Source organism: Bufo bufo, chromosome 8 (assembly GCF_905171765.1).
Source record: "Bufo bufo chromosome 8, aBufBuf1.1, whole genome shotgun sequence".
Lineage (NCBI taxonomy): Eukaryota > Metazoa > Chordata > Amphibia > Anura > Bufonidae > Bufo > Bufo bufo.
Genome location: NC_053396.1, coordinates 135,798,361 through 135,812,839, shown reverse-complemented (window position 1 = coordinate 135,812,839; position 14,479 = coordinate 135,798,361). Strand labels below are relative to the sequence as shown.

Sequence of the window (14,479 nt, the reverse complement as noted above, 5' to 3'; positions counted from 1 at the left end):
AGGCTTCCAGTATCCGTAGTTTCAGGTGCTGCACATCTCGTATCTTCACAGCATAGACAATTGCCTTCAGATGACCCCAAAGATAAAAGTCTAAGGGGGTCAGAGCAGGAGACCTTGGGGGCCATTCAACTGGCCCACGACGACCAATCCACTTTCCAGGAAACTGTTCATCTAGCTGGCACGTTCCCTGAGTTTTTCCAGCAAGATGGTGCACCACCAATTATGGGTGTCAGGTCCGAGCATTCCTAGATGAACAGTTTCCTGGAAAGTGGATTGGTCGTCGTGGGCCAGTTGAATGGCCGCCATGGTCACCACCTATCTTGAAAAGTTTCCCCCCTCTCATATACTAATGTGCCACAAACAGGAAGTTAATATCACCAACCATTCCCATTTTATTAAGGTGTATCCATATAAATGGCCCACCCTGTACATTAAAAAGGCTTACTAAAATATGACAGATTATAAAAATAAAAGCAAGAAACAAGAAATACAATAACAGGAAGCGAAAATATAAATATAGTTCAAATATTAAAAAAAGTCACAAAATCTTTAGTGGTTTAAAAACCACATCACATAATCTTAGGATTAAAAAAAACTTACCAATAAAAATATCATTTATCATAGTTTCCAAATGTTTGATAAATGACAAAGTGCAATAGAAAAATAGGACTGATTATTGTAATGCTATATTTTAATCAGTGCAGTCTATTGTTGGATAATATACTCTGTTTAAGAAAACTTCCACTTTGCTTTCTCCAAGGTGACATATGTCCAAGATGCAGATGACATGCAGTCTGTCCCGTGTTCTTGCATATTCTACAAGCTCACCTGAAAATAAAAATGTGCTGTTTGACAGTGGTGTAAAGTACATATACATTTAAAAAAAAATATATACTAATTTGATCAGTTAATGGTGAAGGGTGAGGAGGTCATGACAAGCACATCCCTAGAGAATTAGCTGATCTACTGTAATTAAAATGAGACAGTAACATTTTTCTACATCAGAATTACACTAGTAATGCACAGTAAAGGGTACACTTCGCAAAACATGAATAATCAGAGCAAGCTTTATTGAACACAATGAGCTAGCAAGGAATGCTGGGATATTTTAAAGGGGTTGTCTGGCCTTGGTGCTGACCCATATGGTGGGGACTTGTGCCCATTAAAAGGTGTTCTCTCACTTCAGCAAATGGCATTCATCATGTAGAGAAAGTTAATACAAGGTGCTTACTAATGTTTTGCAATTGTCCATATTGCCTCCTTTGCTGGTTTTATTCATTTTTCCATCGCATTATACACAGCTTAGTGCTCCAATGGTTACAATCCCCTTGTAATCCAGAAGCAGTGGTCGCGCTTGCACAATAGAGGAAGAAACACTGGCCTATGTGCACTCTCGCGGTCCTGGCCACCAGAGATGCCAGCACTTCTTCCTATAGTGTGCCAGCACGGCCACCGCTGCTGGATTTCAGGGTGGTCGTAACCCCAGAAAATGAGAAGTGTATAATGTGATGGAAAAATTCACCCAGCCAGCAAAGGAGGTAATATGAACAATCACAATACATTAGGAAGTGTTTGGTATTAAAGTGTAACTGTCATTTATTTTTTATTTGCTAGTTTATTAGAGCTAGGCATGTATACCTGAGTTAGTCTGTCAATGATTGTCAAAAGATCTGTAATCACCTTATAATAACAGCTTTCATTAATGTCCTCTGTCCCTTTCCACTGCTCCCTTAAAAGACAGTTGCTATGGCTTGTCTGTCTCCGGCTAAGAAGACAGAGACAGAGGGGCGGTCCTTCACACTGCATGCCTGCATTAGGCTTCAGAGTGAGGAGGCGTGTCTCTCAGTAATCCAATCTCATTGGCTGGCAGGGAGCTGCTGGCTACAGCAAGTGTGTATGGGAAGTGAGGGGAAGCAGTTTTGGCCTCAGAACTGGCAGAGGAGCCATCTTGAGAAGGTCCTTATATTGTAAAATGTTTGAACAGCCATAACTAAGGGAAAAACTCAAGGGAAACTGTGGTATGTGAAGAAACTAAAGATTGCTTTATGCATAATGCTGCATCAGCAGTAACATATGTTAAAATAGATTTTTTGATGAAAACATGACAGTTACCCTTTAACTTTCCCTTCAGCAAATGGCATTTATCATGTAGATAGACAACCCCTTTAACATAAAAAGGCAGACTCATTTGCCAGTGGTCCCACTGATGCTAAATTCCTGACCGCTTGTGGTTGCTATCCACAGGCCTAAACGGTCTCATCAGCTTGAATGTTTTGTCACAGCTGTGAGGAGACGTAAAATTCAAAACCATAACGGTCATGGGATCCAGCCGCTTCTTGGTCCTGCAGGAATCAGAAGCAGCCAGGAATGGAGTGGTGACGTGGCCACTGGCAGATAAGTCTGCTTTTTTTTTTATGTTCAGGGGCACAGGGTGACAAGGGTTGGCGGCTTCAAGGTCGGACAACCTCTTGGAGCCTGCAGAATTGTATAGTAGCTCTGGAGTATGAATGTTTGAGGTGGGCTGGGGGCATGCGACGCAGGACCAACCTCTTCATATAGTGTGGGGGATTTGTGGGCTCAAGTATATAATATAGTTTAGTATCTAATAATTCGCATTTTCTGTTACTTAAATAACCAAAAAAAAAACAACCTATTTTTCTTTGCTGGGTAGGTTTTTTTTACATTTTGGCAACCAGATGTATAGTTAACTTTTCAGTTCAATAAATTTTGTGTGTGTATATTTGGTCTAGGGTGTGATATTCTAATAAAATGGGGCATAGGAATATATATATTGATTACGGTTGATTATTTCGTTATTTATTTATTTTTTGTAACAGGATTACAGGCTATAACCCAGGTGGTCAGTAGTAAATACACCTTAGGATTCTGTGGTTCTGTAACTCAAGTTGGGATGAACCAAGGAAGGTACGCGTTGTGTTCACAGAAAAGCACCTGTATTACAACTGTCTGAAAGTCTGTGGCAGAGTTATCAAAGCTGGTGTAAAGCAAAACGGGCTTAGTTGCCCATAACAACCAGATTAACTCCGAAAAATTTAATATGTAATCTGATCGGTTGCTATGGGCAACTAAGCCAGTTTTCTTTTACACCAGTGTTCTAAATTCCCCCATGTGTCGGTAACGTGGCACTGCTCATTTAGTTATTGGGTCTTTAAGGGGACCCCATAAGCACCAACACAGCAACTAAACTGCCTGCAGTACCTTACATCGGATGCCATCTGGTTTCTACTGATGCGCTCTTCTAAGTCGTCTGATGGGCATGATTGCTGTAAAACAAGTTTTAATTCACTGCAAGATGTATGCAAATAAAGATTGGCTTTCTTGTGGTCTTCATGTGCGATTCCTTCTTGAGATCTTGTGAAAGCACACCACAGATCATATGGCTCATGCACAAGATCTCAAGAAGGAATTGCACATGAAGGGGCACAGCAAGCTTGACTTCAACATCCTCATTTGCATACAGGCTGCAGCGAAATAAAACTTGTTTTAAAGCAATCCGTCGACTTGGATAAGCACATCATTAGGTACGGCGGGCAGTTTAGGGGCCATTTTGGTGCAGACAGGTTTCCTTTAAATGGTAAAATATCTCCTTACGTTATTACAACTATCTTACCTCTTAGAGAAAGCCATTGGTGGCCTTGGATTTCATCATTAATACCCGATCCAGCAGGTTGGAGACGATTAGGAAGATAGTTCTTACCAAACACACTGAAGTTTTCAAATGTTGGTAAAGATACATCTATTGCTATATTCTGATTTAGTCCTGTTGAGAAGAAAAGGCAAAACCTTCAACATTAAAAATCTGCTCATAGCAACTGAACTGCAATACATAAAAAAAAATAAAAAAATTAAAAGGTAAAGTAGTAAAACAAAACTACATACACTTTGTATCATAATCATGTCGACAAACAGAAAATTTAGCATGTCCTTTACAGCACGTTGGACCCAGTAATCATTCACCTCTTCTGAATGGTGTGCACAAGCTCATCAGCCCTGTTATGCAGATAGGCAGTACTGAGGTCTCCCCATCTGCTCGGATATACACCATCCCAGGCAGCATGGGAGCTGCTGAATATGAATATTCAACAGGAGGTAGAGAATGCCTGGAAGGAGACTGTGTGGTTGTACTACTCAAATCCTTAATTTATGAGAAAATGCAGGTAAGTTTTACTAAAAGTAATACATATTAGAATCAGTCTGTCCCACTATGCATTTTCTTATGTTCATTTGGAGGACCGCTCAGCCATGTACTGTATTTTACACCCTATAAGACGCACCTAGGTTTTTAAGGATAATAAAAAAAAAAAAAAATTTCCATTACACCTCAGGTCAGACCAGCAATCAGACACCCAATGTTAATCAGACCTCAGATCAGCCATCAGCGCTTAACTCTCCTGCTCCTGGACACCGCCACTCCTCACCACCAGTGCTCTCTCTTCTTATGATTCTCGGCTGTCAGCTTCGAAGGCTGCGCACAGTGAGGTCACATGGTGCGCAGCCCTGAGGACCAGGAAGCGGCGATCTTCACCGCTTCCCGGTACTAATTAAGCGCTTCCAAAATGGAAGCACTTCATTAGTATTCACCCCATAAGATGCAGGGGCATTTTTTCCCCCCACTTTGGGGGGTGGGGGTGGGAAATGTGTCTTATGGGGCGAAAAATACAGTACATAAGTTCTCAATGGGGTTAGGGAAGTAAACTGCCAGACACGTCTGATGCTGGCTTATCTCCATGAGAACAGCTGAAATCGACATTTCAACATACCCAACCCATCTCCCTCACGACATCAGCCTTTGGGAGGTTCCATCCAAATTTGGTAGGCCGGTTCCAAAGTTATCGGCAGGTTTGGCCAACATAGACCTAATGAGCATGGCTAGTTTTAGTTTTCACAGTTAAGTTCATTATTTCACTTACCTAGAATTGTCAGTTGGTAGTGGCCAAGCGTGCTGGCACTGGTAAGGCTGGGGCGATGTCTTGTTAGGCTAGTGACTTTTGCTGAATGCAGGTTATATTGCTGTATCAGCAAGTCTTTCATCTCCTTTTGTTTATAGTCATATTTCTGAGTTAAACTTTCTGGAAATAACTTGCTGTAGCATAGATGTTCCTTTACATTCTGCTTAACCTCAGACCACAAAGGATTCTCCCAGGACAAACTAACACATGAGGTTTCATCACTTGCATCACTTTCTGCAGCACAGCTTCCAGCTCCTTCATCTGCACATGTGGTAACAAAGTGCAAGACACACAGTTAGCAAATGTCACATCCCGGCCAATTTACAAACATGTAGATATTTTGTGATCATGTCGATTTCTGGACACTGATTGGAACATTGGTCCAAATACGAAATGACACTAACCTACATGAAGACGGCAAAATACTGCTTGGCAGAGGAAGAGGCAAATGCTTCCGCTTACCATATAAACGTGCCTGAAAAGTTACATTTTGTTCAAGGATATCCTGGCCATAGCAAACAACTTGCTGATCAGTGGGGGGGTCAGAAGAAAATGGGTGGCCAATGCGGATCCATTCATTCTCTATGGGACTAATGGAAATAGAGCACAGCACGCCAATTTCAGTCAGTCCCAAAGAGAAAGGAGTGACAGTGTCCAAACATGAAACACAGGCGCCTCACTGTCATGAACCCCCAGCAATATAACAATCATCACTAATGTACATAGGTGATGTTATGGCAGGAGAACCTGTTAAATGAACTAATCACACTGGCAATTTTTTTTATTTTATTTTTTAGAAATTTAGGTCTTTGAGGATCTGACTCTCGGCATCACTTATGACCAGCTGTTTTAAAAGGGCATCTGTCAGATTTGTTCCTATGAAACTGGCTGACCTGTGCGCTTGGCAGCTGAAGTCATCTGTGTTGGTCCCATGTTCATAGGTGCCCGCATTGCTGAGAAAAATGATGTTATATGTAAATGAGCCTCTAGGAGCAATGGGAGCGTTGCCATAACTACTAGAGGCTCAGCGCTCTGCAACATCAGTCAGGCCTGGCCCTGTCAAAGTGCAAAGGGTGCAGTAGAGGGAAGAGCCTACAGCAGGGCATTGTGGGAGTTGTAGTTTTGTAACGGATGGAGGGCTGCAGTTTGAGGGTGCCTGCTCTAGGTGTAATGGCAACGCCCCTGTTGCTCCTGAAGGCTCATTTGCATATATTAAAACATTTTTCTCACCAATGCAGGCACACAGGACCAACACATATGCCTTCAGCTGACAAGCGCACGTGCAACAGGTCAGACAGTTTCATAGGTACAAATCTTCTGACAGAAGCCCTTTAAAAGGGCTGCTAAACGTGTGCAATCACTGTGGCTTCTTCACATCATACTTTTTGTAGTAGCCGTTCTTGGAATTGCAGCTTTGTACCATTCAAGTAAAACTAATGTAAAAAGGATTGTTTAAATAAAAAAAATGCACCATATCCGATATGGAAAACTACGCTAATGTCGTATAGAGTTAACACAAAAATACCTTCAAAGTGTAGGGATTCCCAAGACTCAGGGTTCACTTCTTGGCCTAAGTGCTGTGTGCCTGTGATATTCTCAGGTTTGGAAACTGTACTAAATGAAGAGAGAAAATAGTAAAGACCAACTTATATGATACTTTTCTCTTTCACGAGTATTCTCTCTGGTGTGTGATGGAAAATAAGCCTACCTAACCAAGTCCTCCATCTCTCCTGCCTCGATTTCCACTGCTCTCCACTTCCTGGTTCAAGCCTGACATACAGGAAATGTCTCCTCAGCTTTTTTTTTTCATTAAAAAAAATTCTTCCCCAAAAAAAAATCCTTTAAAAAGGTGTATTATGAATCAAACGAATAATATTTTTTTTTCAAATTGGACTGAAGTTAAACTGGAGCCTCTTAGGGTCCATTCACACGTCCGTTGTTTCTTTCCTGATCTGTTCCGTTTTTTTGCGGAACAGATCTGGACCAGTTCTGTACCCATTCATTTTCAATGGGTCCTGAAAAAAAATCGGACAGCTCAATGTCTGGACCCATTGAAAATGAATGGGTACAGAACTGGTCCAGATCTGTTCCGCAAAAAACGGAACAGATCAGGAAAGAAACAACGGACGTGTAAATGGACCCTTAAGCGCACATTAATGGAATTATTAGAGGTTGTATTATCAAGCTAAGGCTATATTCACACGTCAGTATTTTTCTATAATCCGAATTTCGGTCCGTTTTTTACGGATCCGTTGTTCCTGAAAATGTTTCCGTATGTCATCCGTTTTTTGCGAATCCGCAAAAAACAGAAACATGTATAAATTTCAATAAGCTAATAAAGTTGTTTGGATTTCTTTGAAAAAAAAAAAAAAAATTTAAAATGTAATTTCCAGGAACGGAATCCGCATAAAACGGATGACATACGTAATGACATCCGAATGTCTTCAGTTTTTTGCGGATCCATTGACTTTGTATTGTACCAGGATCCGAATTTTGCGGAAAAGAATAGGACATGTTTTATATTTAAACGGACACGCGGAACGGAACAACGGAAACGGACAGCACACATTGTGCTGTCCGATTTTTTCCAGGACCCATTGAAAATGAATGGATCCAGATCTGTTCCGCAAAAAACGGAACAGATCAGGAAAGAAAAAACGGACGTGTGAATGGACCCTAAAAGTGACTTTTATTGGCTTTGCAGAAATGGGACATTTAAGAAACATTTTATGAAACATTGGATTAAAGCAGGGCTGTTGTAATGGAGGATCATCAAAGCTTTTTCTTGACCCCAGCCTAATAGCTTAGACTTAGTAGGGTGCCATTTTTAACCTTGGCTGGGACCATGATGGGGGGCCTTTTCAGCCTCCACACCCAGAGCAAAGTTAAAACTTTTCGAATGCTGCAATGTAATGGTTAAATTACTATTTGGAAATCCTGATAATATCCAAAATATTTAAAAGGAGTTTTCTGGTCCTTTTATATTTATGGCCTATCCTGTAGTGGACGAAGCTGGTTACTGCAGTACTGTTCCCACTGAACTGAATGGGAGCAGTGCTGCATTAACCAGCTGTAGTTCTGGCACTGACTTCTTAACTTCAGACTTAAATCTGCATTTATTTTCAGCCTTCTCATTCAGTTGACAACCTGCTCCTAGTTTCAGACTTTTCTTATGTGGACGTGTCCCTCCCAGTAATATAGGCTGGATGTGAGATCTGTGTGTCAAGGATGCTGCTGCCTTCACCACGTCTCATGTATAGGGATGAGCAAACTTGTGTTTTCAAGGTTTGGGTTCGTGTGCAACTTATGGTCCGTAGTAGCGGAATCCATAATTTAATTCTTCGATAACCCGAACCTTGCATGCCAAACTTGAAAAGACTAGTTTGCTCAACACTACTCATGTATACATCAATCTTTTAAAGGGCTGTCTGGCCTAAGAGCTGATCAACCCAAATGTGCCCCATTAAAAAAAATATATATAATTATATAAAAAAAAAATAAAAAAAATACAGGCCTGTGTGCCTGCACCACTGCCCCATACCAAATTAAAATCTAAATGCTGGACAACCCTTTTACGAGTGTTTCAAACAGTGTTTTTAGGAAGAAAAAAAAAAAATTCCACAAAAATGCTGCAGCCAGATATATGCTAAAAGCAATTAGTTAAATATAAAATGCACTATAGGCAAACAAAATAAACCCCACTAAAAACCTGTATGTGAAAGAAGCATACAGGGGGTTTCCAGCACCAGGCCATCAGTATTCTATCCTTAGAATAAGATATCAATATATGATCAATGGGGGCTCTAACTTCCAACACCCCCATCAATCAGCTGAATACTGAACGGGTCTCAGTGGTCCAGCTCTAGTGGCTCTGCCGGGTATTGCAGTGGGGTACCAGGAGTCATACCCCGAACTATCTGATATGGATGGCCTACACTAAGCATAGGTCATCATTGTACTACTACAGTCCCATAAAACCCATTTAAAAAGTGTAAATGAAAATTCACATTAAAACAATGTACTGATGTACTGCAGGATTTATCAAAAAGTTATATTTACTTGAATGTCTTAGCAGGTAATCCATGAAAAAAGTGGTATTTAGACAGGTAAGATTGTAGGGAGGAAGAACTCTTTGGTGGTTTAAAAAAATGTAAGTTTCTTTCTTTTTTAAGTTGGATGGCAACCCAGGTTGGTAAACGATGTAAAAATTTTGTATTTAGAATGTACAGGCAAATCCTGGTGAGGTCAATTCCCATGCTTCTACTGCAAAACCTATTTTTTTTTTTTTTAGCAAGATAAAAAAGTGGGAAATTTCCACCTCATTTTTTAAGTAGCATCTAACCATCTGTGTGATGTCCGGCCAGCTGCGTGTTCAGCCTCAAACGTTATCACTACAGAGAAAACCATTTGGTATCTGTGGTTTTTCACAGAACTAGATGTAAACCCTCTTTAAAGTGAATGTCTTATGTATTTAAAGGCAACCTGTCACCATGAAAATGTGGCACAATCTGCAGGCAGCATGTTATAGAGCAGGAGGAGCTGAACAAATTGATATATAGATTTCTGGGCAAACATTTCAGAACTTGTAATTTATGCATTTAAATTTCCGCCCTTTCTGAGCACAGTGGCCAAGTGGGCGACTAATACAGGGAAGGCTGATCACATGGCTACTGAGCTCAGAAAAAGCAGTTTTACATTAACCACCTCAGCCCCCAGTGCTTAAACACCCTGAAAGACCAGGCCACTTTTTACACTTCTGACCTACACTACTTTCACCGTTTATTGCTCGGTCATGCAACTTACCACCCAAATGAATTTTACCTCCTTTTCTTCTCACTAATAGAGCTTTCATTTGGTGGTATTTCATTGCTGCTGACATTTTTACTTTTTTTGTTATTAATCGAAATTTAACGATTTTTTTGCAAAAAAATGACATTTTTCACTTTCAGTTGTAAAATTTTGCAAAAAAAACGACATCCATATAGAAATTTTGCTCTAAATTTATAGTTCTACATGTCTTTGATAAAAAAAAAATGTTTGGGTAAAAAAAAATGGTTTGGGTAAAAGTTATAGCGTTTACAAACTATGGTACAAAAATGTGAATTTCCGCTTTTTGAAGCAGCTCTGACTTTCTGAGCACCTGTCATGTTTCCTGAGGTTCTACAATGCCCAGACAGTACAAACACCCCACAAATGACCCCATTTCTGAAAGTACACACCCTAAGGTATTCGCTGATGGGCATAGTGAGTTCATAGAACTTTTTATTTTTTGTCACAAGTTAGCGGAAAATGATGATTTTTTTTTTTTTTTCTTACAAAGTCTCATATTCCACTAACTTGTGACAAAAAATAAAAAGTTCTATGAACTCACTATGCCCATCAGCGAATACCTTGGGGTCTCTTCTTTCCAAAATGGGGTCACTTGTGGGGTAGTTATACTGCCCTGGCATTCTAGGGGCCCAAATGTGTGGTAAGGAGTTTGAAATCAAATTCTGTAAAAAATGACCTGTGAAATCCGAAAGGTGCTCTTTGGAATATGGGCCCCTTTGCCCACCTAGGCTGCAAAAAAGTGTCACACATCTGGTATCTCCGTACTCAGGAGAAGGTGGGGAATGTGTTTTGGGGTGTCATTTTATATATACCCATGCTGGGTGAGAGAAATATCTTGGCAAAAGACAACTTTTCCCATTTTTTTATACAAAGTTGTCATTTGACCAAGATATTTCTCTCACCCAGCATGGGTATATGTAAAAAGACACCCCAAAACACATTCCTCAACTTCTCCTGAGTACGGGGATACCAGATGTGTGACACTTTTTTGCAGCCTAGGTGGGCAAAGGGGCCCATATTCCAAAGAGCACCTTTCGGATTTCACTCCTCATTTTTTCCTGAATTTGATTTCAAACTCCTTACCACACATTTGGGCCCCTAGAATACCAGGGCAGTATAACTACCCAACAAGTGACACCATTTTGGAAAGAAGACACCCCAAGGTATTCCGTGAGGGGCATGGCGAGTTCCTAGAATTTTTTATTTTTTGTCACAAGTTAGTGGAAAATGATGATTTTTTTTTTTTTTTTTTTTTTCATACAAAGTCTCATATTCCACAAACTTGTGACAAAAAATAAAAACTTCCATGAACTCACTATGCCCATCAGCGAATACCTTGGGGTCTCTTCTTTCCAAAATGGGGTCACTTGTGGGGTAGTTATACTGCCCTGGCATTCTAGGGGCCCAAATGTGTGGTAAGTAGGTAAATGACCTGTGAAATCCGAAAGGTGCTCTTTGGAATGTGGGCCCCTTTGCCCACCTAGGCTGCAAAAAAGTGTCACACATCTGGTATCCCCGTACTCAGGAGAAGTTGAGGAATGTGTTTTGGGGTGTCTTTTTACATATACCCATGCTGGGTGAGATAAATATCTTGGTCAAATGCCAACTTTGTATAAAAAAAATGGGAAAAGTTGTCTTTTGCCAAGATATTTCTCTCACCCAGCAAGGGTATATGTAAAATGACACCCCAAAACACATTCCCCAACTTCTCCCGATTACGGAGATACCAGATGTGTGACACTTTTTTGCAGCCGAGGTGGGCAAAGGGGCCCATATTCCAAAGAGCACCTTTCGGATTTCACAGGTCATTTTTTACAGAATTTGATTTCAAACTCCTTACCACACATTTGGGCCCCTAGAATGCCAGGGCAGTATAACTACCCCACAAGTGACCCCATTTTGGAAAGAAGACACCCCAAGGTATTCGCTGATGGGCATAGTGAGTTCATGGAAGTTTTTATTTTTTGTCACAAGTTAGTGGAATATGAGACTTTGTATGAAAAAAAAAAAAAAAAAAAAAATCATCATTTTCCACTAACTTGTGACAAAAAATAAAAAATCCTAGGAACTCGCCATGCCCCTCACGGAATACCTTGGGGTGTCTTCTTTTCAAAATGGGGTCACTTGTGGGGTAGTTATACTGCCCTGGCATTTTCCAGGGGCCCTAATGTGTGGTAAGTAGGTAAATGACCTGTGAAATCCTAAAGGTGCTCTTTGGAATATGGGCCCCTTTGCCCACCTAGGCTGCAAAAAAGTGTCACACATGTGGTATCGCCGTATTCAGGAGAAGTTGGGGAATGTGTTTTGGGGTGTCATTTTACATATACCCATGCTGGGTGAGAGAAATATCTTGGCAAAAGACAACTTTTCCCATTTTTTTATACAAAGTTGGCATTTGACCAAGATATTTCTCTCACCCAGCATGGGTATATGTAAAATGACACCCCAAAACACATTCCCCAACTTCTCCTGAGTACGGCGATACCAGATGTGTGACACTTTTTTGCAGCCTAGATGCGCAAAGGTGCCCAAATTCCTTTTAGGAGGGCATTTTTAGACATTTGGATACCAGACTTCTCACGCTTTGGGGCCCCTAGAATGCCAGGGCAGTATAAATACCCCACATGTGACCCCATTTTGGAAAGAAGACACCCCAAGGTATTCAATGAGGGGCATGGCGAGTTCATAGAAATTTTTTTTTTTTTGGCACAAGTTAGCGGAAATTGATATTTTTAATTTTTTTCTCACAAAGTCTCCCGTTCCGCTAACTTGGGACAAAAATTTCAATCTTTCATGGACTCAATATGCCCCTCACGGAATACCTGGGGGTGTCTTCTTTCCGAAATGGGGTCACATGTGGGGTATTTATACTGCCCTGGCATTCTAGGGGCCCTAAAGCGTGAGAAGAAGTCTGGAATATAAATGTCTAAAAAATTTTACGCATTTGGATTCCGTGAGGGGTATGGTGAGTTCATGTGAGATTTTATTTTTTGACACAAGTTAGTGGAATATGAGACTTTGTAAGAAAAAAAAAAATAAATTCCGCTAACTTGGGCCAAAAAAATATCTGAATGGAGCCTTACAGAGGGGTGATCAATGACAGGGGGGTTGATCAATGACAGGGGGGTTGATCAATGACAGGGGGGTTGATTAATGACAGGGGGGTGATCAGGGAGTCTATATGGGGTGATAACCACAGTCATTGATCACGCCCGTGTAAGGCTTCATTCAGACGTCCGGATGCGTTTTGCGGATCCGATCCATGTATCAGTGCATCCGTAAAAATCATGCGGACATCTGAATGGAGCTTTACAGGGGGGTGATCAGGGAGTCTATATGGGGTGATCACCACAGTCATTGATCATGCCCCTGTAAGGCTTCATTCAGACGTCCGGATGCGTTTTGCGGATCCGATCCATCTATCAGTGCATCCGTAAAAATCATGCGGACATCTGAATGGAGCTTTACAGGGGGGTAATCAATGACAGGGGGGTGATCACCACAGTCATTGATCATGCCCCTGTAAGGCTTCATTCAGACGACCGGATGCGTTTTGCGGATCCGATCCATGTATCAGTGCATCCGTAAAAATCATGCGGACATCTGAATGGAGCTTTACAGGGGGGTAATCAATGACAGGGGGGTGATCAGGGAGTCTATATGGGGTGATCACCACAGTCATTGATCACGCCCCTGTAAGGCTTCATTCAGACGTCCGGATGCGTTTTGCGGATCCGATCCATCTATCAGTGGATCCGTAAAAATCATGCGGACGTCTGAATGGAGCTTTACAGGGGGTTGATCAATGACAGGGGGGTAATCAATGACAGGGGGGTGATCAGGGAGTCTATATGGGGTGATCAGGGGTGATTAGGGGTGATCAGGGGCTAATAAGGGGTTAATAAGTGACGGGGGGGGGGGGTGTAGTGTAGTGTAGTGGTGCTTGGTGCTACTTTACTGAGCTACCTGTGTCCTCTGGTGGTCGATCCAAACAAAGGGGACCACCAGAGGACCAGGTAGCAGGTATATTAGACGCTGTTATCAAAACAGCGTCTAATATACCTGTTAGGGGTTAAAAAAAACACATCTCCAGCCTGCCAGCGAACGATCGCCGCTGGCAGGCTGGAGATCAACTCTCTTACCTTCCGTTCCTGTGAACGCGCGCGCCTGTGTGCGCGCGTTCACAGGAAGTCTCGTATATGCGTGACTGTGCGCAGCGCTGCCACCTCCGGAACGCGATCCTGCGTTAGGCGGTCCGGAGGTGGTTAATTACAAGTTCTACTGAAATCTTGTCCAATAAAACTATATCTAACAATCTGCTCCGCTCTTTCTGCTGTCTGCAGATTGCACTACATTGTCACGGTGAGAGGTTCTCTTTAAAAGGCTTGGCCACCTAATATACACTCAGTACAGAGGAGTTGGTGAACAGGTTACTAATGGTCTTCAGAAATCTTACACCATTTTTTTCTTTTTAGTCTCACCCTTTTGCTATCAAAGTCTTCTCTGCAGACAGCCCGTTTCTCCAGCACCAAAAGTGGCCTCTGATGGAGGACACCAGACATAAGCTCGCCCATCAGCACTTAAAAGCATTAAAAGACGCTGTGCCGCAGCAGTCTCCTATCAAGATACAGGTCGTAGATGACCAGGAAACTTTATTAGGAGGCACTGACTGCTGAGGT

General features: G+C 41.6%; 1 protein-coding gene across 1 annotated transcript in view; it reads right to left on the bottom strand.

Annotated features, from left to right (window-relative positions):
- Nucleotides 1-504: 504 nt before the first annotated feature.
- The window catches only part of RADX (RPA1 related single stranded DNA binding protein, X-linked), a 104,800-nt gene continuing 90,825 nt past the window's right edge, over nucleotides 505-14,479 (bottom strand). Inside the window, exons 13-16 of the mRNA XM_040406324.1 lie at nucleotides 6,496-6,584; nucleotides 4,932-5,231; nucleotides 3,632-3,781; nucleotides 505-828 (exon numbers count right to left, since the gene is read on the bottom strand). Of these exons, the coding sequence (XP_040262258.1) occupies nucleotides 692-828; nucleotides 3,632-3,781; nucleotides 4,932-5,231; nucleotides 6,496-6,584 (676 nt within the window). The 3' untranslated portion in view covers nucleotides 505-691. The remainder of the gene's footprint in view (nucleotides 829-3,631; nucleotides 3,782-4,931; nucleotides 5,232-6,495; nucleotides 6,585-14,479) is intronic.